Source organism: Asparagus officinalis, chromosome 7 (genome assembly GCF_001876935.1).
Source record: "Asparagus officinalis chromosome 7, Aspof.V1, whole genome shotgun sequence".
Lineage (NCBI taxonomy): Eukaryota > Viridiplantae > Streptophyta > Magnoliopsida > Asparagales > Asparagaceae > Asparagus > Asparagus officinalis.
Genome location: NC_033800.1, coordinates 58,177,495 through 58,203,856, shown reverse-complemented (window position 1 = coordinate 58,203,856; position 26,362 = coordinate 58,177,495). Strand labels below are relative to the sequence as shown.

At 39.6% G+C, this 26,362-nt stretch overlaps 1 protein-coding gene across 1 annotated transcript; it reads right to left on the bottom strand.

The window, feature by feature from the left end:
- LOC109849052 lies at window positions 1,458–2,009 on the bottom strand. The gene has a single exon (XM_020418823.1). It carries the CDS (start codon window positions 1,932–1,934, stop codon window positions 1,557–1,559), a length of 378 nt encoding a protein of 125 aa, XP_020274412.1. The 5' UTR covers window positions 1,935–2,009; the 3' UTR covers window positions 1,458–1,556.

Sequence of the window (26,362 nt, the reverse complement as noted above, 5' to 3'; positions counted from 1 at the left end):
GGCCCGGGCCGCGGGCTGTTTTGGACAGCCCTAAGTGGGCGGAGAGTAATTAAGTTGCATCTTATTCGAGGTAAAGACAATAGTGCATAACTCTACATTTCCTCAAATCAATACTAGTATGAGTTGATGGGGCTTTCTTTAGCGCATGTTTGTAATATTTAATTTTATTTTGACTTTGACCCTTTTAATCTACCAAAATAAAAAAATAAAAAATAAAGATTAGTCTAGTTTATCTTTGTTCATCATGAACCTTAATTTGAAAATCCTAGCTAAGAAGAATTTGGAAGGAAATTCTTAATTAGGAGCAACAAATGTGATATTAAAATTATAAAACCGTAAAACTCTAAATGCATAGAATGAGTTGATAAGACTTCGCCTTCATTTGTCTTGCATAGATACATTTAGTTTTGTCGCGCGCTGAATGTGATAATTTGGGGTGCATCTAGAGTTTCAAAGCTACAAACGTGGTACAAAATAACGCATGTTAAAAATCATTTCCCAACATCTCTCATCTAAACTGTTAAAATACACTATAAGCTTTACATGATTGCGACTCGAACAAAATCGCAATCAGTTTGGGAGAAAATAAGATAATAATAATATAATTTAAAAAAGCTGATGTGACTGTGCGTTTCATGTTGCCTACAACTTGGCGGGGCCTAGCAGTTTTCATCAGTCAAGGACAAAGAGGGTCATGCCCACCTCGTCGATTATGTACTGTCTCTTTCGTGGTCCACCAAATTAATTAATAAGAAATTATTAATTCTAGATATTAATATTGACACCCTTGCCATGGAACCTTTCCTTTCTTCATTCTTTCAACATCACATTTACAATTTTTCACCGAATTCAAAGTATTGGTTCATATACCGTACATTAGCGCCATATATATGTAGACGTGATCGATCGATCAGGTGGTCAAATATTAGATTTGTAAGGTCATTTGTGAGGTTCCTGTGCTAGTCAAGATCTTTTTTTTGTTAAGGTGCACGACTCTAGAATTGTGCAGGGAGGATGCATCAAATAATTAACATTAAACATATTATAAATCTGTCATGATCAAGAATTTTGCATTAAAATTCCATAAATTAATTAATACAATTATAGAGAAATCATCATAAACTTTCAAATATAGATTAAAATTTTGGGTAAACTTCACAAGCCCCAAAAACTCTAGGTGACTCAAAAAATCCCTCTGAACATTCAAAATATAGAATCTCTAAACAGTGGTAATGGATCAACAAGCTAGACTATCAAAATAATGGCCATATATAGATGCCTTGTTGGAGGGGTCTGTTATGCAAATTTGAAAGTTTTTGGAGGGACTCTGAGACATTCATAGCTCAGGGGGCTGAGTTTTGGGGTTGGGGTGGTGTTGTGGAATTCATCCCAAAAGTTTTCCTTGTTCATCTAGATCTGAAATGACCGAGAGAGCTTCCTCAGCGTCGCACCTCACATATATAAGAGCAATAGATAAATATCTCCATCAAATATCTATCTTAATATACATACAATATATATATAAATATATAGATGGAACACCACTAGTCTCTTAGTTATACATCGAATCTGAAATTAGCATCATCAAGATAAGCATGGAAGTGATAAGGAGACATGAGATCATGACCAGCTGAAAGAACGTCAAGAGTAGTCGGGAGAGCAAAACCCTCATCAAAAATGGCCATCTCCATCTCTGCGCAATGAGCCTCTTTACTCTCTACTGGTGCCCTCTCCTTCGACTCAACCTGGACCTCATAGTTAGCCATGAGCTCAGCGATGTCGGAGTCTTGGCCGGTGAGCTCCTGAACAACAGCACGAAAGTCCGACTCGCTGGCCCTAATTCTCATGGGGTTGGAGATGTAGACGACCTTGATGGCCTTCTTCTTTGATCTCGATTGCTTTGGGCTCTTTCTTGCAACACTTAGGGACTCCATAACAAGTTCTCAAGAGATTGATGTTAATATTAAGCTATACATATATGCATATATATATATATATAGAGAGAGAGAGAGAAAGAGAGGGGTTGGATGGTAATATTATATGTAGTGTTTCATAGTGGAGCGTGGGGTTTCGTGGAAGGGAAATATTGTGGAAAAAGTTACAGCACGTGCTTGGGAAAAAAAGGGGAGCAAGGAACGAAGGTTCATACAAATAGATCTGTGCATCCGGGCTGGCCCGGCCCGGAAATCAGGGCCCGGGCCGAGCAAAACCGGAGCCCGGCCCCGGACCCTGGTACCCCGGGCCGACTACGACCGGGCCCGGGCTTGTTTATTTTCTTTTTTTTAAATTTTATTTAAAATTTAAATTATAAAAAAAAACAAAAAATTTAATAAAAAATAATACTTTTATTAGACATAAATTACAAATAAAAAATTATAATAATAAATTCTTTATTAATAATTAATAAATTATTTACAAATTACAAGTATAAATTTATTTTGGAATTCATCGCATCACAATAGATAAGTGCATCCCAACTAGGTTGGCACCTACTCACCTATATCACTATCATTTGTAACTATTTTTAAAATAATTCTTTACAAATTTTAAGCTAAGATATAAAAATTAAAATTTGATGAATATTATTTATTCTTTATATCTATCTGCTAGTCCCAATTCTTCAAATTTATCTTCAATTCCAGCCATTCGATCTATACCTTGCGTTCGCTTCTCGTACCTCTACCAATCTTGTAAGCACATCACCGCTTGTACAGTATACGGATCTAAGCATGTCCTGTGGTCGTCGATCAAATGTCCTGCTGTGTTGAAGGCGGATTCCGAAGCTATCGTCGAAACCTGCACTGTTAGTAAGTCACGAACCATGGTGGAAAGTATAGGATATGAAACTGATCCATATACTTTCCACCATTGCAAAATATCTAAAGCATTTCCTTGACATTTAACTAAAGAAGCAGATAAATATTCATCTATTTCAGAAACCTCCAATGATGACGATCCAAGTCCAGATCCACCAGTTAGCTCAGCTACCATTGCATACCTATCAAAACTTATGCTTTTACCTCTGGATGAGCTCAAAGAAACCGAAGCTGTAGACTGTTGTGTAGCTACACCATGTCTAGCTGCATACTCATCATATAAGGTTTGAAAATAATTTCTAATAGCTAAATGATGAGTAGTAGCAGTAAGGGTGGTTCCATCATCTAAGTCTATAATCTGATTACCATACAAGGATTGTAACAAACTTCGAAGGCCAATATCCTTCAAGCATGGATCAATAAGAACCCCCAAACCAAAAATATGAGGAATAGGCCTAAAGTACTTTGTTTGCGCCGAAAGTCGATGTATTCATTGCGGTATTCATTACAACTTCAGTCGTTACAATGAAAACAAGAAAAATAGTCTTTTTATAAGACTCTTATACAATAAAAACAAAAATTACAACTCTCGTCAAAACAAACGCAGGGAGATCGTTTATCGGTCTTCTGCTTGCGTGTGATCTTTACTTGTATCGGGGTTTATCCGTGAACCACCTTTGATTAGATCCGATTGCTGAAAAATTGGGCAGAGCTCCGCCTTCACCAAGGGAATGTTTGATTTGAAGTGCTGAAATCGACCAAGCGAAATCAGGACTCTTCTCGAGATTAAGACCAAGCATAATCTCAAGGAAATAAGGGAAATGGGCGTCGGATCTCTCGAACTTTCCTTCTTTATGCCGAAGAACTCGACAAGATTTGTCAACCCTTGCTGAAATTCGTGCTCCTTTGACTCCTCAATCCGGCAACACCTTGTCCTCTTGATAATAACTCCGTCCCGCTGAAAGGAGGCCCTAGGCTTGTATTTATAGGGCTCCGGATGCGGGTTTGTGGATGAGAATGAGTAATTTGGCCTTATCTTCGGTTAATAACCGATTAACCACATTTGGGGATGATATCTAGACAGTTATGAACCTCTGGAACAGAAGAAACCGATCGAAACAGCCTAAAAACACGTTTTGGAGGTTACGGGCAGTTCTGGGCGCGAGACGGACTGATGTGACCCGCGTGGGCGCGGGTCGATGGATCCGACCCACCGTCGCGCGGGTCGGACTGATCCGACCCACCGCTGCGCGGGTCAGTTTGAGACATCTTTGGTATTTTGGCCTTAACTCTTTCGTACGACCTCCGATTAAGCTGATTCAAGATGCGTTGGAAAACTGACGAAGAGATCTAAAACTTTTATGTTTTGAGATTTTTCAGATTCAAATCGCAGCATAGTCAAAACTTTACTTCTTTGTGCGATCAGATCACTGTAGCGCGGGTCAGATTACTGTAGCGGGTCGGAAATCACTGTAGGGGTCGGAATCACTGTAGCTGGTCGGAATCACTGCAGCAGGTTGGAATCACCGCAGCGTGCCGGAATCACTATAGCGGGTCGGATTACTGTAGCGCGGGTCACTTTGGTGACCCGTGGTTACTGTAGCGCGGGTCATGTTGTGATATCTTCGGTATTTTGGTCTTAACTCTCTCGTCCGACCTCGAATTGAGATGGTTCAAGATGCGTTGTAAAACTGACGAATATACCTACAACTTTTATCTTTTGAGTTTCCTCAGATACAAATTATAACATGGTATAAATGCCAATCCTTTGTGCAGGCCACTTTGAGGTGTTTGACACTTTCTAACTTCTCCGGACTTGTATTGCGCATTTCGTCATTCCGTTGATTTGTACACTCTAATGATTCACTTTGTATATTTGTTAGCTTCCATGGGGCCGGATAATCCTTTCCTAACTTGAATGATGACGCTTATCGTCTTCTCTTTGTCTTGAGATGTATTCGGGGACCTATAGGCAATTTTTTTTTTTTTTGGCCAGTGAAAGATTTTTATTTCATCACCAAAATGAGAGAGTTAAGTACACCTTATAACTCAGCATATCAACTGAGAAAACAAAAGAGGATCCGGGAGCATACCAACCCAGATTTCAACAATATAAATCTTCCCAGTAAGCAGATAATGGACTGTTAAGCACTGCAGTTAACATTTCAAACTTGATTTCATTCGCCAAGCTGACAGGATTTTTACTTTTCTGGTTGAACAACCTGTCATTTCGTTCTCTCCAAATGCAATAGATTGTAGCTGTTAATGCCATCCTCTTTATTTTTTGCTTGAATCCCCTTCCCTTCAACCTTTTAGAGTACCAATCCAATTCTCACGGGAATAGACTACCCGGCGACGCGTGTTAGGCGTTGACTTTAGGATTTTTTGGCTAATCCCCAGCCATCAACGGGTTTGATGAGCCTTTACCGACTACCGTTTGAGTCGGGCTAGCATGCATATTGTTTAGACCCGTTCTGCACGTAACGTTATGCTAAAAGAGTTAACTCTTTTAGCGCTACGATATTGAATACGTAGACTTCGTCTTTCTCACGGGAATAGACTATCCGGCAACGCGTGTTAGATGCTGACTTAGGATTTTTGGCAAATCCTCAGCCTTCAACGGATTTGTGGTGCATTTACCGATTACCATTTGAATCGGGCTTGCATGCGGATTGTTTAAGTCCGTTCCACATGTAATATTATGCTAAAATAGTTAACTTTTTTAGTGCTACAATATTGAATACGTAGACTTCATCTTTCTTACGGGAATAGACTATCCGGCAACGCGTGTTAGGCGCTGACTTATCCCTACTTAGACTTCGGGATAAAATTCCTCGTGCGTGTGAAGCACGGATTTTGGTGTTATGAATAACAACCTGCCACAATGTCGAATATGTGGGCTTTCGTTCTTTTTACGGTTAAGAACTAACCGGCAACGCATGTTAGGCATTGACTTATCCTTGCTCAGGATTCGGGATAAAATTCCCCATGCATAAAAGGTATGGATTTTTGTTGCTACAATGCTGAATACGTAGACTCGGTCGTTTTTACGGGAACGAACCACCCAGTAACATGGGTTAAGCGTTGACTTATCCCTACTTAGACTTCGGGATAGAATGCCCCAGACTGGATTCTGGTGTCTTTTTCAATTGGTGAAAGACTAAACCGGCAACACGTATTAGGCGTTGACTTATCCCTGCTTAGGCTTCGGGATAAAATTCCCCGTGCTTGTGAAGCACGGATTTTGACGTTATTAATAACATCCTGTCATAATATCGAATATGTGGGCTTTTGTTCTTTTTACGATTAAGAACTAACCAGCAACGCGTGTTAGGCGCTGACTTATCCCTTCTTAGGCTTCGGGATAAAATTCTCTAGACTTGAATTCTGGTGTCTTCTTCAATCGGTGAAAGACTAAACCGGCAACGTGTTTTAGGCGTTGACTTATCCCTACTTAGGCTTCGGGATAAAATTCCCCGTACGTGTGAGGCACGGATTTTAGAAGTTTGAAAAAGCGGAGTCTTCTCTTGGGGCAAAGACGAACCCGATACGAAAGAGGAAGAATTTTATATTCTATCTCCCAGAGCTGAAGAGGAAGAATTTTATATTCTATCTCCAGTTACAAAAGAAAACTCAAAGTAGGATCTCCACTTCAAGAATCCGAGAAGGTGAAACTAAGAGTGTGATCTCCACTCCGAGAATCAAAAAGATTTGGATAACCCTAACTATCGGAAGGTTTGATTACCGAACTAAAGATGGATTTCTCGTTTATCGAGAGTGAATTATGGTTTTGGTCCTTACTGTAGGAAGGTTTGACCAAGCGAGAGTTTGAGGTGACCCTAACTGTAAGAAGATTTGATCACTCGATTTGAAAGTGGACCTCTCGTTCATTAGAGGAATCGAGAGGGGATTTTGGTTTTGGTCCTAACCGTAAGAAGGTTTGACCAGGTAAACAGTGGGAGTGTGAAATGACCCTAACTTTTATAGGTTTGATCACTCGATTTGTGGACCTCTCGTTCATTGAAGGAATCGAGAGGGGATTTTGATTGTGGTCCTAATTGTAGGAAGGTTTGACCAAATGGACAGTGGGAGTGGGAGTACAAATCACAATATGAGGGTTGACTTGTACAAATCACTCAGTATGGGTTCTTAGTGTTAAGTGATAAGGACTTAACACGAAGGGGTTTGACAATTCGTCAAAGATTGACAGATCAAAATTCCAAGTATTATATCCGGACTCTAACCATGAAAGTGTTGAGTACACGAACATAGCGGAAGTTTGAATGAGTTAAACCGAAAAGAAATCCGGTGATCCCACCATCAATTAGTCTGATCGGTGGGAGATTTTTATGATGGAATACTGTGAGTCGCTAACAAAAGAGTGTTCGGAAATCACAGTGGGAGTTTAGTATTTATCACTTTATTCGTAATGATCGGGTTATCCCTAAGAATATTACATTTAACATTCTTTCGGGAACTTTCCGTTACATGAATTATCCACCCCCAGCTTTCTTTGCAAAACTGGGTGTAACGAGGAGTACGTTATCCTCAGTCGTATGTTCGAGTTATCCTTAAGAATATATGATTCTCTAGGAACGTTCCGTTACATAAATCATTCACCCCAACTTCCTTTGCGAAACCGGGTCTAACATTGTACTTAGTTGGATGACTGAGAAGCAATTTATACTCGTATGCTCTTTGGAGTGTGAGAAGGAGCAGTTTATACTCTTATACTTATCGGAGTCTTGTCATTATCATTTGGCTTAATTGAGCGATATAACGCCGGCTTCAACCAAGATTTGGATACTATTCTTGAGAGCAAAGCAATCCTTGGTGGGATGAAGGACTCTCCTGTGGTACGCACAGTACTTTGGATCCGTAGTATTGTCAGCTTCCTCCTGATTTGCGATAGGTGGTAGCTTGATCTTGTTGTTTTCAAGGAGGGATTCGAAGATGGCTGGAACGTCTTCGTCCTTGAAAGAATACTCTTTTTGGAGTCTCGGGTCCGAAGTCTTTTGCTACCTTCGGGATTGCTGTTGTAACGTTTGATTAGCACCAACAACAGCTACAGATGCCTTGCCCTTACCACGAGAGATGAAGTTCGAGTTCGGAGGATTAGCCGTCGGTTGGTTCCTCTCGGCCTTCTTCCTTCAGAGGAAGTGTTCGGCTTGTTCACCGCGCATCTTCAAGTCTTTCCAAGTGTTAGACGGTGCGACTCCCATAACTTTCAATATCTCAATAGATAGGTTATTATGACATGTTTGGAGGATGAAGTCCTCCGTGATCGGATCTTGGCAGTTTATCGCCTTATTCCGAAAACGTTTGATGAAATCATCGACTGTCTCTTCGTCTTCTTGTTTCTCATCGAAGAGTGTTCTGATTGACACCTCGACGTCATCATCAAAGAAATGAGAGAGGAACATATTCTCTAGGTTATCCCAGCTGTTGATGCTTGCAGACTTGAGACGGTGGTACCAATCGAAGGCGGGTCCGCGAAGGGTGCCAACGAATGACCGAACCATTAAGGCTTTATTACCAGAGATCATACCCAAGTGGGATTTGAAGTAGATCAAATGCTGAGTGGACGAACCCTTCCCGTCGAACGGCGTGAAGTTAATCGTGTTGAACTTCGCCGGGTATGCTATTGAGTCCCACTCTCTTGGATATGGACATGGAATGACAGTCCTCTTTATCTCTCGATCAGACATTAGAGCGTTGATTTTACTCTTGAGATCTTTTATTTTCTCATCCTCGCTTAAGGGGAATAACGGGGCCACCCCCAGTGTTGTCATTATTGGTGGAACCACCCCTAGCGTTTTGGTCAACGGGAGGGTTCTCAGCATCGAGAGGTTTATCCACATCTGAATCGCCACCTACTTGGTTAGCACAGTTGCGACGGCTGGATTCACCGAACTAATTGGACAGAGCCCGAATTTGTTGGTCATGCTCTTCCCTCATTCGTAACATTGTCATCTTCATTTCGATCTTGAATGCCTCTTTCTGCTTGGCCAAGGCATCCTCAATCATTTTGGCTACTTCCTCGGTGTTAATCATAAACACTTCACGGGATTGTCCCGGACTGGATACCGTATTGTCAGAAGCGATTGCCGAGTTAGCATCCGATGCTTCATCATCCGAGGATAACCCTCTCTGCATTCTCTGATAATCCCTTTGTCTAATAGTTCCTAATTGTAACCGGGTTAGACGATGCGATACAAGCGGGTCAGAGCTAGAAGGTCGAATCGATTTTCCCTTATCAACTATATTGATGGTAACCTCTGGGGGTTCGTCACCTTGAACGATTGATCATTTCTTACGGAGACGCTTTAGGTTGGACTTAGCCTTTCCATTGGAGATCCTCTCAAATACCGAGACCCTCTGCGGAACGGTCTTAGGGCAGCTACACGCTGATAATACTACCTTAATTAACTTGGCGCACGAGCAGTGAGATTTTGTGTCTCGGGTATATCTCTTCCAAGACTTGTTCATACCCCCAGTCAGATAGTACAACTCATCGGTCAGATGATCGGAGTAACCTATCGTGTGTTGACACGACTCCCCTGGTATAACGTTGTCATCGTCAGATGAATACATTTCTTTTAGGGGATTTGCCGCTTTATTAGCATTCTCAAGAGTCACGCGTTTAGAGTCACGCATTTGTGAGCATGAACTCTTGACGGGCTCTTGGAGTTTAATTCGCCGTCCGAGGCCGTCAATTACATAAGTTTTCTGTGTGCGACCCCCAGCTCGAGTAATTGCTCGGGATTTAGTCATCCGACCCAAGTGTTCTTTGACCGGGACTTTGCCTTGACCCACGTGCGAAGAACGAAGACGATCTTTGATTTTCATCTTGAAACGGGATAAGTCTACGCTGTCACGGGACTCCACCGGTGATGCGAAACTCAAAGGGATCGACGAAATAGACGTAGAACATCTTCTACCTTGACTCTGGCGCGGGTCAGATTTGGGTGACCCGTGGCTTGGAGGATTGGATTTGGGTGACCCGCAAAGTGGAAGGTCGGATCCAAGTGACCCACGAAGTGTAGGGTCAGATCCAAGTGACCAGTGATTTGGAGAGTCGGATCCAAGTGACCCGCGAAGTGGAGGGTCGGATCCGAGTAACCCGCGATTTGGAGGGTCGGATCCACAGTAAACCGCGAAGTGGAGGGAGGTCGGATCCTACTAACCACGCGAAGTGAAGGGTCGGATCCGAGTGACCCACAGATTTAGAGGGTCGGACCATAGGTGGATCCCGCCGATTCTCGATCTTTCGACGTCGCCGTCTTGGGCTTTTTGGCCTCCAAAAACTTTGTGCAGTTTTTGTGGCTTCTTTTCCACTTCTTCCCTCTGCAACCTTTTGGCCTTTTGCGCAAGAATTCGCGTGTGCGCAAATAGTGTGCGGCGCTTTTGGATTCGTTCCTCCAGAGTTGAACGGATCATTTTGACTTGGATCTATTCACTTGCCGTTGGTTTGGAGGGGAGGGCATCTGCTCGCTGTTGGGTCACTTGATGCTCTTTGAATTTCAGATCCTCCTCATAACGGATTCCGTCTATCGGTTCCAAAGCCTTAGCAAGCTGACGCGTGAGGCGTTGACGTCGCCTTTGACGTGCCCTCTTTGATAAGATTGGCGCGCCTTCAGCACTCAACTTCTTGATTGAGGAGGAGTTCAGATCTGCAGATCCGGACTCGTTCGAGGCCGGAAAGGCGTTGCAAGGTTCAGCTACCGCAGCAACGTGGGTTTTGATCTTCCTTCGCTTGCGAGAGGCGGAGGATATGGAGGAGGAGGACGACAGATATTCCTCGAACATCAGTTGGTCGAACTCGTATTCGACCACTTCTTCAATCGGGATGCAGATTCGAGGTTGCGACACGACAGCTCCGGCAGTGAATCTGTTGGCTCCCACTGTGGTTGCCAGTTTGTTTGCATCAAAAGTCGATGTATTCATTGTGGTATTCATTACAACTTCAGTCGTTATAATGAAAACAAGAAAAAGATAGTCTTTTTATAAGACTCTTATACAATGAAAACAAAAATTACAACTCTCATCAAAACAAACGCAGGGAGATCGTTTATCGGTCTTCTGCTTGTGTGGGATCTTTGCCTGTGTCGGGGTTTATCCATGGACCACCTTTGATTAGATCCGGTTGCTAAAAAACTAGGCAGAGCTTCGCCTTCACCGAGAGAATGTTTGATTTGAAGCGCTGAAATCGACCAAGCGAAATCAGGACTCTTCTCGAGATTAAGACCAAGCCTAATCTCAAGAAAATAGGGAAAACGGGCGTCGGATCTCTCGAACTCTCCTTCTTTATGCCGAAGAACTCGCCAAGATCTGTCAACCCTCGCTGAAATTCATACTCCTTTGACTCCTCAATCCGGAAGCACCTCGTCCTCTTGATAATAACTCCGCCCCGCTGAAAGGAGGCCCTAGGCTTATATTTATATGGCTCCGGATGCGGGTTTGTGGATGAGAATGAGTGATTTGGCCTTATCTTCAGTTAATAACTGATTAACCACGTTTGAAGATGATATCTAGGCAGTTATGAACCTCTAGAACAGAAGAAACCGATCGAAACAGCCTAAAAACGCGTTTTGGAGGTTACGGCCAGTTCTGGGCGCGAGACGGACTGATGTGACCCGCATGGGCGTGAGTCAGATAGATCCGACCTGTTACCGTGTGGGTCGGACTGATCCGACCCGCCTCGGACTGATCCGACCCGCCGCTGGGCGGGTCAGTTTGAGACATCTTCGGTATTTTGACCTTAACTCTTTCGTACGACCTCTGATTAAGCTTATTCAAGATGCGTTGGCTGACGAAGAGATCTGCAACTTTTATGTTTTGAGATTTTTTAGATTCAAATCGTAGTATAGTCAAAACTTCACTTCTTTGTACGGTCAGATCACTGTAGCGCGGGTCGGATTACTGTAGCGGGTCGGATTATTGCAGCGGGTCGGAATCACTGCAGCGGGTCAGAATCACTGTAGTGGTTTCGGATACTCTTTGGTGACCCGCGGTTACTGTAGCACGGGTCATGTTGTGGTATCTTCGGTATTTTGGTCTTAACTCTCTCGTCCGACCTCGGATTGAGCTGGTTCAAGATGCGTTGTAAAGCTGACGAAGATACCTACAACTTTTTATTTTTGAGTTTTCTCAGATACAAATTATAACATGGGCTAAATGCCAATCCTTTGTGCGGGCCACTTTGAGGTGTTTGACACTTTCTGACTTCTCCGGACTTGTATTGCGCATTTCGTCATTCCGTTGACTTGTACACTCTAATGATTCACTTCGTATATTCATTAGCTTCCACAGGGTTGGATAATCATTTTCTGACTTGAATGATGATGCTTATCGTCTGCATTTCGTCTCGAGCTGTGTGTAGGAACCTATAGGCATTTTTACACGCCTACATACTTATTAAATTTGCTCTCCATTTAAAAAATCATAGATCCAAAAGTATCATTCATACGATATTTCCCCAAAAAAATTTTGAATATTTAAAATTTATAAAGCAGCTAAAGTAATGGTTGGATAATAACAGGCAGATAATAACATTGTAGCATCATAAAAAAACTTGTAACATTTTATTTAAATTATATATAATTATCCATTCATCTTTAGTTATTCCATAAGTACTACCAGAACTAGAACTAGAAGCATAATAATTTATAAAAATCAGTTATAATGTCTTTATATTCTATTGCTACACTTAACATTACATAGGCTTATGGTCAACATCTTTTGGAATTAGTCTGCGCTTTATATTTTTTTCTTTTACAAAATTATTTCCATCTTTTAAGTCTTTGTTCAGAAGCATTATGCATATAAGTAACTGTTCTAACCTTTTCTATCATGGGTTTAATTTTAGTAAATAAACTTTGAATAATTAAATTTAAAATATGACAGATGCACCTAATATAAAAAAGATCACCATGACATGGCAATGACAGAGTTGATCTGATAAAATCAACAGCTATATTGTTATTACTTGTATTATCTAGTAAAAGAGAAAATATTCTTTCTGAAATTACTAATTTCATAAGTTCTTCAATTATTAAATTTGCAACATTAATACCAGTATGTGACACTTCTATTGTAATAAAAGAAATAACTCTTTTAAACATTTGCTAATTTTTATCAATCTAGTGTGCTGTGATACAAAAATATCCTGTTAGTGCTCTAGATGTCCAAATATCAGAAGTTAAAAAAAATTTATAGTTTAAATTTTTAAAATAAGAAATTATTTTTTCTTGTTCCTCCTGATAATATTTTAAAATATCACGTTGACAGGTTTGACGAGAAATTTTTTTAAATGCAGGATAAAAACCATCTCTAAATATATCTTCAAATTCATCATCTTCTACTAATTTAAAAGGAAGATTTTTAATAATAATAAACCTGATTACGCATTTCCTGGTTCTGACAGCGTCATAGTTCCAACTACCGAGACTACCAGAAGAGGAGGATTGAGAAATCATAGATTGTCGGATATCACCTTGAGGAGTCTGGCCTTTGTTGTGTTTATCTAAATGGCGTTTGAGGTGGTTGGTGCCGCTCTTATGATGAGCTTAAAAAATCTTACCGCACAACGCACACTTAGCCTTCTGGGTGAGGATCCTATCATGTTTATCCTTGGTGACGTCGATCTTCTCGTAAAAAATCCACACATCGGATCTTGGCCTTTTAGGAGCTCTTGGTGCAGATTCGTCACCACCGGATTCGGGATTAACATCGGTAGGAGTAGACCCAGTAGGAGGACTCCTTTCATGATCGGGAGATAGGTTTTGCTCTTCATAATCAGATCCGGAAGCCATTTGATGAAAGGATTAGAAAGTATAAGAGGGTATAAGAGTATAAGAGAGTATAAGAGTATAAGAGAGAAGTAGATGGGTTTTGATGTGAAGAAAACAAATGAAAACCCCCCTCTATTTATAGAGCCAGCCCCCTAATCAAATGACCAAAATAACCTCACAAAATAGTCGTTTTTTGACCGTTTTTGGGACAAAACGGTCAAAAGGCCGTTTTTGGCCGTTATGGTCGGGCCGGCCGGACCCGGCCCGGCGGCCCGGCCATTTTTGGCCACAACGGTCACTCTCATGACCGTTGTGGCCGGGCCGGGCTGGCCCGACCTATTTTGACAATGGTCACCATAGATGACCGTTGCCACCGGGCCGGGCTCTAGGCCCGGATTTTTTCCCGACGTCGGTGCTATTTCGGGTCGGACCGGGCGTCGCTGAGATAGCCCGTACCCCGGCTTAGAACCCGGTCAGGCCCGGATTTCCGGTGGGCTTTTTGGACATGCCTACATACAAGTGTTCGGATTTTATGTCATGAGTATTTTTCTTTTGGGTTTTTGCTTAGAAACCCAAATTAGTTTTACTCACATTTACCACAAAACCCATCTAGTTCTAATATTTCAATTAACCTAATTACAAAGTTTACTTATCTTAATTTACACCCAAAATATATAACACAAAGTGTATTGTTGCGTGTAGGGGTGCATTCGGTCCGGATACGGCTCAGATATGATGCTTGTAGGATTGGCGAACACTGTTGAAGAAGCTCAGGAAAAACAGTCTGGAAACTAGCCGGTCGACCGCGAGGACTTCGGCGGTCGACCAGAAACGTGCACAAGATCGAAGTAGGTTTCTGTAGTTAGTACGGTCGACCGCCACGGTCTACCGCCAGGGACCTTCTAGGATTTTGGGTCTTTGGATTTGGTTCGGTCGATCGCCACGGTCGACCGTAGAAACCCTGTAATCATTTTAGGTTTCTGTCATTGCGTGCGGTCGACCGTGACAAATTCGGCGGTCGCCGGTCGGGTTTTGAGTTGGGTTTGGATTTCAGACCTGTTTCGTTATGAGCTGATATATAACCCTAAACCTAATTAATTAGGGTTAAGAGAGGATATTTTTTAGTAGTCTTTGAGAGAGTGTTGTGCATCCATTGTGGGAGAATTTGTGAGAGACCTAGAGAGCTTTGTTTGCGGGTTTTTGACGAGATTTGTAACCCTATTTGTAATTCTCTTTATCTCTAATAGTAAACCCCCTCCTTTCCCCATGCATGTAGGTAACTTGCCGAACCACATAAATATAGGTTGTCTAAACATCACTACAGAAAGATGATCATCCATCAAACATAGATGATGGAAGTTACAATCTGACGACTTCCAGAATGCTATAATTTGAAGACTTTCACGTAGATCGATGAAGGTTACAATCTGACAACCTTCACAACAACCGATGAAAGCTCTAATCAACAGCCTTCACAATCAACATCTGGAGTTATAATCTGACGACTCTTATATTTTCAAGGAGCCAAGATGAACATTACAAGATGACGATCTTTGTAACGCTCTAGCAAAAAAGACTACAAATTGACGGTCTCTTCAAATCAAGACGTAGAGCTCACCTCTACGTCTCAGACTCAAAACACAGAGGTCCTCCCTACGTTACAACCTCAAAACACAGAGATCATCCCTGCATTACACCATTAGAACACAGAGGTTATCCCTGTGTTACAACATTAAAACACAGAGGTTATGCCCACGTTTTAGAGTCAAAACGTAGAGGTCATTCCCAGCGCTCCAATTAAAAACGCAGAGTTCGTGGACTCAAAACGTAGAGTTCAACTCTGCGTCCCAACTCTGTGTTTTAGATTTACAACACAGCGCGACCTGTGCGTTCAACCACCAAAATAGGCCTAACTCTGCGTTTCAAGTCTAAAACACAGAGTTTGGGCCATGAACGCTATTTTTCAGTGTTTTACTCGTTCAAAGCACGAACTGAATGGTTTCAAACCTGTTTCCCCCATGATTTGGGGAGCTATTTAAGGGGGCGGTTATATCCCATTCAACCTCATTATAGAGAGAATTAAGGAGGCGGTTATACCCATTAATCCTTTATAAATAGCGGGAAACTCAATTGAGTTCGGGCGGGAATTGATCCTCTTCTAGCTCTCGGATTGATCCTTCTTTTGGCCTTCAGCTTGGCAGAAGAGAGGAGATCTTCGGTTGACTTTTTGGGGAAATTGCTAGAGCTTTGGAGATCAACAACATGAGCTTTTTTTATCCTTAGCTTACAAACCGATTTTGGTTAAATCAACTCTTTCATAGAGTTTCAAACTCGTTCAGAGTTATCAACTCATCAAGAGTTCTTTAAAACTTACTACGCAAGTTCTCCACAGCGTCAAATCGTGAGGAGAAGATATCGTTCCAGTAATGCGAAACGTCAGATCGTCAAGCATTCGAGGGAGACACTCCATCGTCACCGTGAAGAACCCAAACTTAAACAAATGAGTGAATTCAGATCAATTTTCCTCTCTTTTGTAATCGAAAATCCAAATTGTAATCAGAGATTGAGAGAGTTATAAATATTTTTTTCTAAGCAGTTAGAGAGAATAAAATCAAATATGATTCTTTTATTTTTATTTCCCAAATTTTCCACCAAACAAAAGATAGTGACTCTACTGGGGACAAGCTTCTCTGATGAAGAAGTGGTGATGAAATCCGATGTTCATCTCACTAGAACAACTGTTGAAATTCTGATTATCGAGTTCGATCAAGCCAAGTATGAGGAGTTACTGTCCTTCGGATCCCTTAGCCCCAAGGCTATGTGCAAGATCCGTAAAGTCTTCAAGGATACTAAAACTCCAATTGTTGCTCCTATGCCGAAGGAAACCCTCTCCTTTCGCCAAGATTGCTCGAACAACCCCTCATCCAAAGGAGTGGGCTCAGCTTATGCCAAACGCATTCCTTAGTGGTGCGTTGTACAATCAAAACGCAGCCTTCAGGGGCGCGTTCCACAAACTAAACGTAACTCTCAGTAGTGTGTTCTAGAAACTGAACATAACTCTCAGGAGTGCGTTCCAGAACCTAAACGCAACTCACATGAGTACATTCCAGAATCAAAATGCAGATTTCAAGACTGTGTTTCATCAGCAAAATGCAGACTTTAGAACTGTGTTTCACCAACAACACCTGGAGCTCAGGCATGCGTTCGGGTAACAAAATCTAATACAAAACCCGATGTATACCGTGGAGCTTCGGGGCGCTACTGCGAACCCCGTCGGGGGTAGTCTACCCCCGGACCCCCCAGCCAGGGGTGCGTCGCCCTCTGGATCCCCAGCTCGCTAACCGGTCAGCGAGATCCCCGAATACTCTGCGTAGCGCGACTAGATTGAGGGGCAGATATAAAAAGTTCATGGATTCAAGGTATCTCAACCAGATTCATGTTCACCAAGAGCCAGTCCTGTTCAATCATGGACTGGGGGTTCTAATTTAAACCTTACGATCAGTAAGTAATTCTTCTCGAGTCTTTGTAACAGATTTGAGAGTGTTCATATCGAAAGAAAGACTGATGCAACAAGTCATTCGTTCATTCCAATGTGAACGACTGATTCCTACGGTCCTCTCGGGATGTTAATGCTGCTCATATACGACCAAACCGTTGGTGTTCAACCAATCAACGAACGTTGATTTGCCCAACCCACGACGAAGTTCGCATAAGAAGAAGACTTCATAGGATGAATATCTTGAAGTTACTTCCAATATGATTGGCAGAGGGAAAGCCTCATGTCCTAGTTCTGATTACTCTGAGACAAGTCATTCACCGATCGTCAGAGAAATCGCTAACGAGTTTGAAGGAGTCTACTGACACACTTGGACTCGGACGGGAGCCATTCACTTATCAACTATCGGAGGTTAGCCAGAGGAACCAATTCCGATGATGAATATTCATCCATTGCGGAGTCTCAATCATCAAGTTCTTTCGTTGAACATGAGAGCTTCAGCCACATGGCAGAAAATTCTGAAGATCTTGTAAAGAGGATTGCTGAGTAGAATGCCATGCTCCGAGCACAGCAGTAAACTATCAATCAAATTCAAGATATGATGGCTCAGATCATTGCAAATAGAGCTAATTTCTAAAAAGCTGAGTCGCAACCTCGACCGTAATCCTCCCGAAAAGGAGGATCATCAATATCAAAGGGGAAACAAAGAGTGAATGTGACTGGCGAGCAAGAAACTCATCACGTAGAATCATCCCTCGAAGAAGAGACTAAGAACAAGCAGAATCTCTAGTCTGTCAAAATGGAAGAATTAAAAGCCCGCCTCAATGCTGTAGCCCACAGAAGCGAGCTCCAAGATGAGGGACGCCTTATCCTACCGAATGAGACACAACCCTTTATCCTCCAAAGTTTAAGGTCCCGACACTATAAACATTTAACGGTATAGGATTACTGAACTAACATATCTATTATTTCAAGTCACAGACTAGGAATGTGATATCAAACGATGTCATACTGGCTCGATTGTTCATTAGCACCCTCAAGGGAGTTACCTTTGAATGGTTCAGGAAACTGCCTGCCGGATGTATTTAAAAGTGGGCAGATCTAGAGAGACTCTTCCTATCAAGATTCTTTAAAGATGATACAGAAGTCGCCATCCATACCCTTCTCGCCACTAAGCAGAAAAAGAGGGAGTCCGTCAAAACCTTCGTCAAGAGGTTCTGAAACATGGCTCTTCGATGTTCGTCGAGTATGACACAGTCTACCTTAGTGGAGACCTATCGACACAACTTGTAAACCGACCTTCTAGCACAAATGAGGGTTGTAGAATACCATTCTTGGAGATAATTAATCTATCAAAGTGAACACGCTCAAAAGATTATTGCCAGGATTAAAGCTGAAGAACAAAGTAGATAAGATCAACCTAAGCAATCGGACCAACCCCAATCTTCTCAGTCAGAAGAGGAAGACACTACGACCACTGAAGCCAATCCTCTTTAGTAGGATGGCGGGTCTAATAACTATCACGTTAATAGTTACCTCTGATAGTCAAACTCGTTAGATAGTGGCCCACTAGGCGATGTGTCATGTCTATACTTTTTTCACCCACCACTTGTTCAAGACTGGGGGTTGGTTTATTTGTAGTTTATTGGATTATGAGTAATAAATTTTCTGAGTTGTCATGTTTAATATAATACCTCTGTCAACCACAAAATTTATCCAAACTATCAAGTTAATAATACACCTCTGATAGTCCATTTTCCCCAAATTCCCCCACCAATCCTCCTCAAGTAGAATGACGGGTCCACCAAAACTATCACGTTAACATTTATCTTTGATAGTCCATTTTCTCCAACTTCCCCCACCAATCCTCTTCAAGTAGGATGGCGGGTCCACCAAAACTATCATGTTAATATTTATCTCTGATAGTCCATTTTCTCTAACTTCCCCCACTAATCATCTTCAAGTAGGATAGCGGGTCTATCAAAATTATCATGTTAATAATCACTTCTGATAGTCTATTTTTCTCAAATTCCCCCACCAATCCTCTTCAAGTAGGATGATGGGTTTACCAAAACTATCACGTTAATGATTACCTTTGATAGTCTATTTTTTCTAAATTCTCCCCACCAATCCTCTTCAAGTAGGATGACTGGTCCACCAAAACTATTACGTTAATATTTACCTCTGATAGTTTATTTTCTTCAAATTCCCCCACCAATCATCTTCAAGTAGGATGGCGGGTCCATCAAGATTATCATGTTAATGATCATATCTGATAGTCCATTTTCTCTAAATTCCTCCACCAATCCTCTTCAGTAGAATGGCGGGTCCATCAAAACTATCATGTTAATGATCACCTTTGATAGTCTATTTTCTCCAAATTCAATCCACCAATCCTCTTCAATAGGATGGCGGGTCTATCAAAACTATCACGTTAATGATTACCTCTGATAGTCCATTCCCTCTAAATTATCCTACTAATCCTCTTTAATAGGATGGTAGATCCATAAAACTATCACGTTAACAATTACCTCTGATAGTCCATAACCTTACCAATTCTCTGCAATAAGATGGCAAGTTCACAAAACTATCACATTAGCATCTACATATGATAGTCCATCAATCTGTCAATCCTCTTCAATAGGATGACGGGTCACAAAACTATCACGTTAATAACTACCTCTGATAGTCCATCAATCTACCAATCCTCTTCAATAGGGTGGTAGATCCACAAAACTATCACGTTAATAGTTACCTCTGATAGTCCATAACCTTGCCAATCCTTTGCAATATTTGGTATGCAAGCTGAAAAAATCTCTTTATGGATTGAAGCAATCGTCACGATAACGGTACAAGAGATTCGACATCTTTATGATTGGCCAAGGATACACGAGGAGCCCATATGACCTATGTGTTTACATGCACAAGCTACAGGATGGTAAGAACATTTATTTATTATTATATGTTGAAGATATACTTATTGCTTCTAGGAATTCTCCGGCTATTTAAAAGTTGAAAAAGGAGCTGTCATCCGAGTTTGAGATGAAGGATCTTAGAGAAGCAAAGAAGATAATAGGTATGAAGATCGAGAGAGACAGGGTGAAGGGGATATTGAAGCTTATACAGAGGAGTTATGTGCAGAAGATATTAAAGAAATTCAGGTTTGATGGCAATGCAAAGGCAGTGAGTACTCTATTGACTCCTCACTTCAAGCTTTCAGTGAAGATGTCACCTATTTCAGTTAAGGATGGAGAATACATGTTAAAGATTCCATATGCCAGTATGGTAGGTAGCTTGATGTATGCTATGGTGTATACGAGACCAGATTTGTTACAGGCCATAAGCATGGTATCCAGGTACATGCACAAACCCAGGAAGGGTCATTAGAAAGCTGTGAAGTGGATTCTACGGTATATTAAAGGTACTGTGGATGTTGGTTTGATTTTTCAGAAGAATGAGAAGACATGGCAGGATTGTATTGGCTTCGTGGATTTAGATTATGCGGGGGATCTTGACAAGCGCCGGTCTACTTTAGTATATGTGTTTACATTGGCAGGAGCACCAGTATATTGAAGATGTATACTTTAGTCTATAGTGACTCTCTCTACTATAGAGGCAGAGTATATGGCGGTGATTGAAGCTGTGAAGGAGATTTTGTGGTTGCACAGATTGTTGGAGGACTTGGGGATTGCACAGGAGACCATTCGGGTATATTGTGATAGCATGTCAGCTATCTATTTAACAAAGAACTATGTTTATCATGCACACACGAAGCACATTAATGTCAGATTCTACTTTGTTCGTGATGTTTTGGATGATGGAGATGTCATGTTAGAGAAGATCCACACAAAGGATAACCCTACAGATATGTTGACCAAAGTTATTTTAGGTGTAAAGTTTGGTCATTGTTTGGAGCTATTAAACACTCTTCGATGTTGAGGGCCTTTTGGAGGCCATTTGGATGAACTACGTGAGACTTGATTCCTTAGGTAAGAGGATACGTAGGCAATCTTTTCGATGCAGTCGGTTTGGATTTGTGTATTTCGATGGGAGAGATTGTTTGAGCTCTCATTTGGGTTCCCGACTTATTGTAGATTGAGTCTGTTGTCATGGATTTATTCTACTATGTACTGAACACAACAAGTGGGACATTTGGTTGTATTGGTATCGACTCAGTTTTGGGAGAAACTTCACCGATATGGAGATTTGTAGGATTGGCGAACACTGTTGAAGAAGCTCAGGAAAAATAGTCTGGAAACTAGTCGGTCGACCGTGAGGACTTCGGTTGTCGATCGAAAACGTGCAAAAGATTGAAGCAGGTTTCTATAGTTAGGATGGTCGACCGCTAGGGACCCTGTAGGATTCTAGGTCTCTGGATTTGGTTCGGTCGACCGTCGTGGTCGACCGTAGAAACTCTATAATCATTTAGGTTTTTTTCATTGTGTGCGGTCGACCACGATTAATTCGGCGGTCGACCGTCAGTCGGGTTTTGAGTTAGATTTGGATTTCAAACTCGTTTCATTATGAGCTGATATATAACCCTAAACCTGATTAATTAGGGTTAAGGGAGAATGTTTTTTAGCAGCCTTTGAGAGAGTGTTGTGCATCCTTTGTGGGAGAATTTGTAAGAGATCTAGAGAGCTTTGTTTGAGGGGTTTTGGTGAGATTTGTAACCCTATTTGTAATTCTCTTTATCTCTAATAGTAACCCCCCCCTCCTCCTTGCCCCGTGGATGTAGGCAACTGGTCAAACCACATAAAATTCGTTTGTTTTCCTGTGGTTTGTGATTGCTTATGTGATTGTGATCTTTCTTGTTATTGTTTGTGCACTTTTGTGTGGTTGTCGAGTTCCACTGCGCACAAGAATGCTTACCATTTTCATATCCGCTTACTCATTTCAAATACAGACGTGGATACGGGTATACATCGATAAGAAAAATTCATATGCATATCTGCTAAGATTGGATACAGATACAAATATACATGCGAATATTTAAGCAGATATGCATGCGCACATAAAAAGGATAAGAGAAAACTAGATACTATTGGAAAAATATAGTTCATGTGACACAAAAGAGTTCATTAATATGTTCATTATATCTAAAAAACTAAGATTATATATATTGATCGATAAAATTAACCGCATATTCATAATATAAAAACTAAAACCATTGTAACAATATGACTAATATATATTCGGATACGGTTCCAGATATTTCACTACAAAACCATATCCTATCGGTTATAGTTTAGAGTAACCATATCCGTATCCTAACGGATATGATTACTGATATTTCCTCGGATGCGTATATGGTTTAGCACCCCTAGTTGCTTGCAATATGGTGTGTAATTACATATTATGGGACATACATATAGCCGCAGACCGTAGTGTGTATAACTACATAACTACATACAATGTAGCTACACACTTTATGTTTTGTAACTTGGGTATAAAATTAAGCAAGCAAACTTTGTATCTTGTGTTTATATATAGAACGTCTAGGTGGCTCTTTGGTAAATAAGAGTAAAACTTTTGGGTTTATAAGCAAAAAGAGACCCACTTTTTAATTGTGTTTTATATTTAGATACATTCACTTTTTAATCCAAACTAAAAAAATTTGGAGAAACAGTTATCCCCAAACTCGAATCCTAATGTATTCATGCATACATACATCCTGAAGAAACTAATTAAATCCCAACTTATCCTCACCTTATTCATTCTCGCCCTCACATTTATAAACACACTCATTATATATTAATAGATTAGGATTTAAAAGTAAATGCTTTTGATTATGTTAGGCTTAAGAGAGTTTGAAACTTATTGGCTTTAAAGATAACGGTTTTTCTATAGAGGGACCATGGGCACTCTATAAAAGAGGAGAGGGATAGAGAAAAATGAATGAGGAGGGGGGTCCCCTGATTTGCATTGGGATCCTCTTCTCATTCATTTCTCTCTATCTCTCTCCTCTCTTATAGAGTGCCAATGGGCACTCTATAGAAAAACCGTAAAGATAATGCCTATAACGAAAGGATGGTTTAGAGACAAAAACCCATCTTTTTAAGTAGAAAGTGAAATGGATATTAATTAGCTATATATTAGCATTGATTTGATAGGGTACTGCCTCCAATGAATATCTCCCAGAAAGTTGGTGGGCCCCAACATGAGTTGGATTGTTATCACAATAATTTCCATCAAGTGGTTCAGAAGAGAGATGGGTCCACTATTCCAGGATGATGACCGTGGTGTTATGTCATGCAGTGACATCACAGGAGGATATAATCAAAAGGTTACCGCTCTTTTTTATATGATGCGAAATTGATGGTGTTCCTGGAGATACAAAAATACGATATCTAAATACATAAAATAATTTCACGTATTATATATTATTTTAATATTAATTTAATTTTTTTAATGACTGGTTTACTTTCTAAATTAGAATTCTCATCAAACACGATTAGTTTATTTTATAAATTAGAATTATCATCAAACTAAATTTGTCTAAAATTTAAAAATTCTAATTATTATTAAATATTAAATAATCCTAATCAAATCATAATTATTTATAATAAAAAATATAATATTCATGGTCTTAAATATTTTGGTTTTGTACACTAACACCACAATGACATTACCCAATAATTTAATAATGATGAATATTATTCCTTAAGGCTAATATATAACTCTAAACTCATTCTTATTCAAATATTAACCCATAAATTTACAAGCAACACTTAAAATATAAATTACAAACATATCTCTCAAAAATATGAAACTACAAGAAACCACCTGAAAATCTAAAACTTAAAAAACTCTTTAAATTCAAAAAGTTAAAAAAACCCTAAAAATTATAACCTAACCCCTTAAAATTCTAAATATTATATACAACCCCTAAAACTCCAAATAAAATACAAACAGATCCCTTAAAATATAAAAACTACGATCAGGCCCCTAAAAATCTAATATTACAAAAAGCCTCTGAAAAATCTAAAAGTTGAAAGAGCACCCTAAAAATTTAAAAAAATACAAATAATTACCCACAAATTTTGAATATTAAAAATAGCTCACTGTAAAAATAAAAAATTACAAACAACTCATTCTAAATTACATACAAAATATAGAAAATAATAAACAACTATCAGATGTTTTCTTCGAAAAGTTATTAGGGGTCAAATACAAAAAACCTATTGGATATTTTTTTGCAAGATTTTTTGAAGCTAATTTGTTTGTTTAACTGCACATTAACTTCTAATCATATTTTATTACACTTTAATGCCCACTTTATCTATTTTATTTTAAATAAAATGCCTGATAATAATACTTTTATCTTAATTTATAGGTAATTAATATTTAAATAATAAAAAATCAAATGGATCAATTCTCCTTAATTTTCAAGATTTTATTAATGTCTACAAGAAGCCCAAAAGGTCAAAAAGCCCAAAGAAAGAGAGTCAAGAAATTCAACAAAATTTGTTACAAGTTAATTACAAACTAATCAATGCGCTCATCGATGAGCCCATCAATCAGACTGTAATATAATCAATCAATGGCAGATGTAATATAGTCAATTTATAGGTAATGAGTTTTCAAGATTTTATTAATGTCTACAAGAAGCCCAAAAGGTCAAAAAGCCCAAAGAAGGAGAGTCAATAAATTCAACAAAATTTGTTACAAGTCAATTACAAACTGATCAATGCGCTCATCGATGAGCTTATCAATCAGATTGTAATATAATCGATCAATGGCAGATATTTTTTCTTCCAAAATTCTAGCTAATCTAAGCGCTGAGGTTGAAGGATGTATGCTATAAAGAAAGGGGTAGGGTAAGGGGTTTGAGTGTGAAAATTTTCATAAAAGCTCCATTTAGAGATGAAAGTCACTCTTAATTGATAATGCCTTCCAAAAATTATAAACTTTAGTTTGCAATAAATAATTTTTTTACCTTTTTAATTTTTTTCCTTTTCTTTTGATGATAAAGATGAAGATTTTGCTACAAAATGGGCTAACCGCTGGAATGTATGTTTTTATTTTCCTCTTTTATTTTCTTGTTTTATAATTAGATATTTTAGGGTTTTTATTTCTTGTCTTTAATTTCATGTTTGGTAGATTGGATTTATTATTTTATTGTATAGATTTATTCCATGCGTTGTAGTATAAATTTATTTTCTTTCTCTTTTTTGCCTTAATTTATTATTTCTTTATTTTATTTTTTTTAGTTTCGACTTACTTTCTTGTTCTTTTATGCTTTTTAGTATGGGTTTTATTTCTTTATTTTATTTTTCAATATGAGTGGTTATTTTTTTTAGAAAATCTAGGATTAGATGAAATTAGTTTAATCTTCCTTTGTTTTTTTATTTGCTCTTTTTTTTGTTTAAAATAATTATATTAGGATAATCAACTAGAGAACTAATTGATAAAATAAGAGTTTGATAGTCTGTGCTTTCCATAAGTGGTTTGACAGATTTGCTTATTCAATTCTAAAATTATTATCTTGTTGTTTACTTTTTTCATGAGTAATAATATTGCTTGGGTGTGAATTTAATAGTTTATAATCAACTAGAGAACTAATTTATTAGTTTAATAATTATTATCTAACAGTTCAAAGTTTTAATTGTCCATTTTAAAAGTGGACCTCTCGTTCTTGGAAGGAATCGAGAGGGGATTTTGGCTCTGGTCCTAACTGTAGGAAGGTTTGATCAAGTGGGAGATGTAAGGAGCATTTTAACCTCATACACTAGTTGGAGGGTTTTAATCATTCTAGACATGATTAAATGGCCACAGTGGGAGGTTCTTAATCATTTTTATCGTGATTAAGAGTAGATTACTCGGATGGTTGGTTTTCATCTAGAATAATCAGCTTATTCCGGGTTATTCTTAAGAGTATCATGTGTAGTATTCTCTAGGAACTTCCTGTCAAAGGTAGGAAAGTTTAGCTTCATATACTAGTTAGAGGTAAGGAGCTGTTTATACTCATATACTTGTCGGAGTGTAGAAGGAGGTTGGAAGGAGACTAAGGGTAGTACTTCTTCAGGAATTTGTCGTTGATAGGGATCAGAATCTTGTCGCCGTTCGGTTTGACGAGGCGATAAGCTCCATTTGAATAGACTGTTTCTATTACAAATGAACATTCCCATTTGGGTTGGAATTTGCCTTTCTTATTAGAGTTGAGGATCATGGGTCGTCAAACTGCAAGGACCAGCTCTCCTTCCTTGAAGGACCTATGTTGGACTTTCTTACCGAAAGTCTTGGAGATTCGGGCT

What these genes read in the sequence shown, in the direction of transcription:
- LOC109849052 (XM_020418823.1), bottom strand. Translation starts at nt 1,934, where the DNA reads ATGGAGTCCCTAAGTGTTGCAAGAAAGAGCCCAAAGCAATCGAGATCA.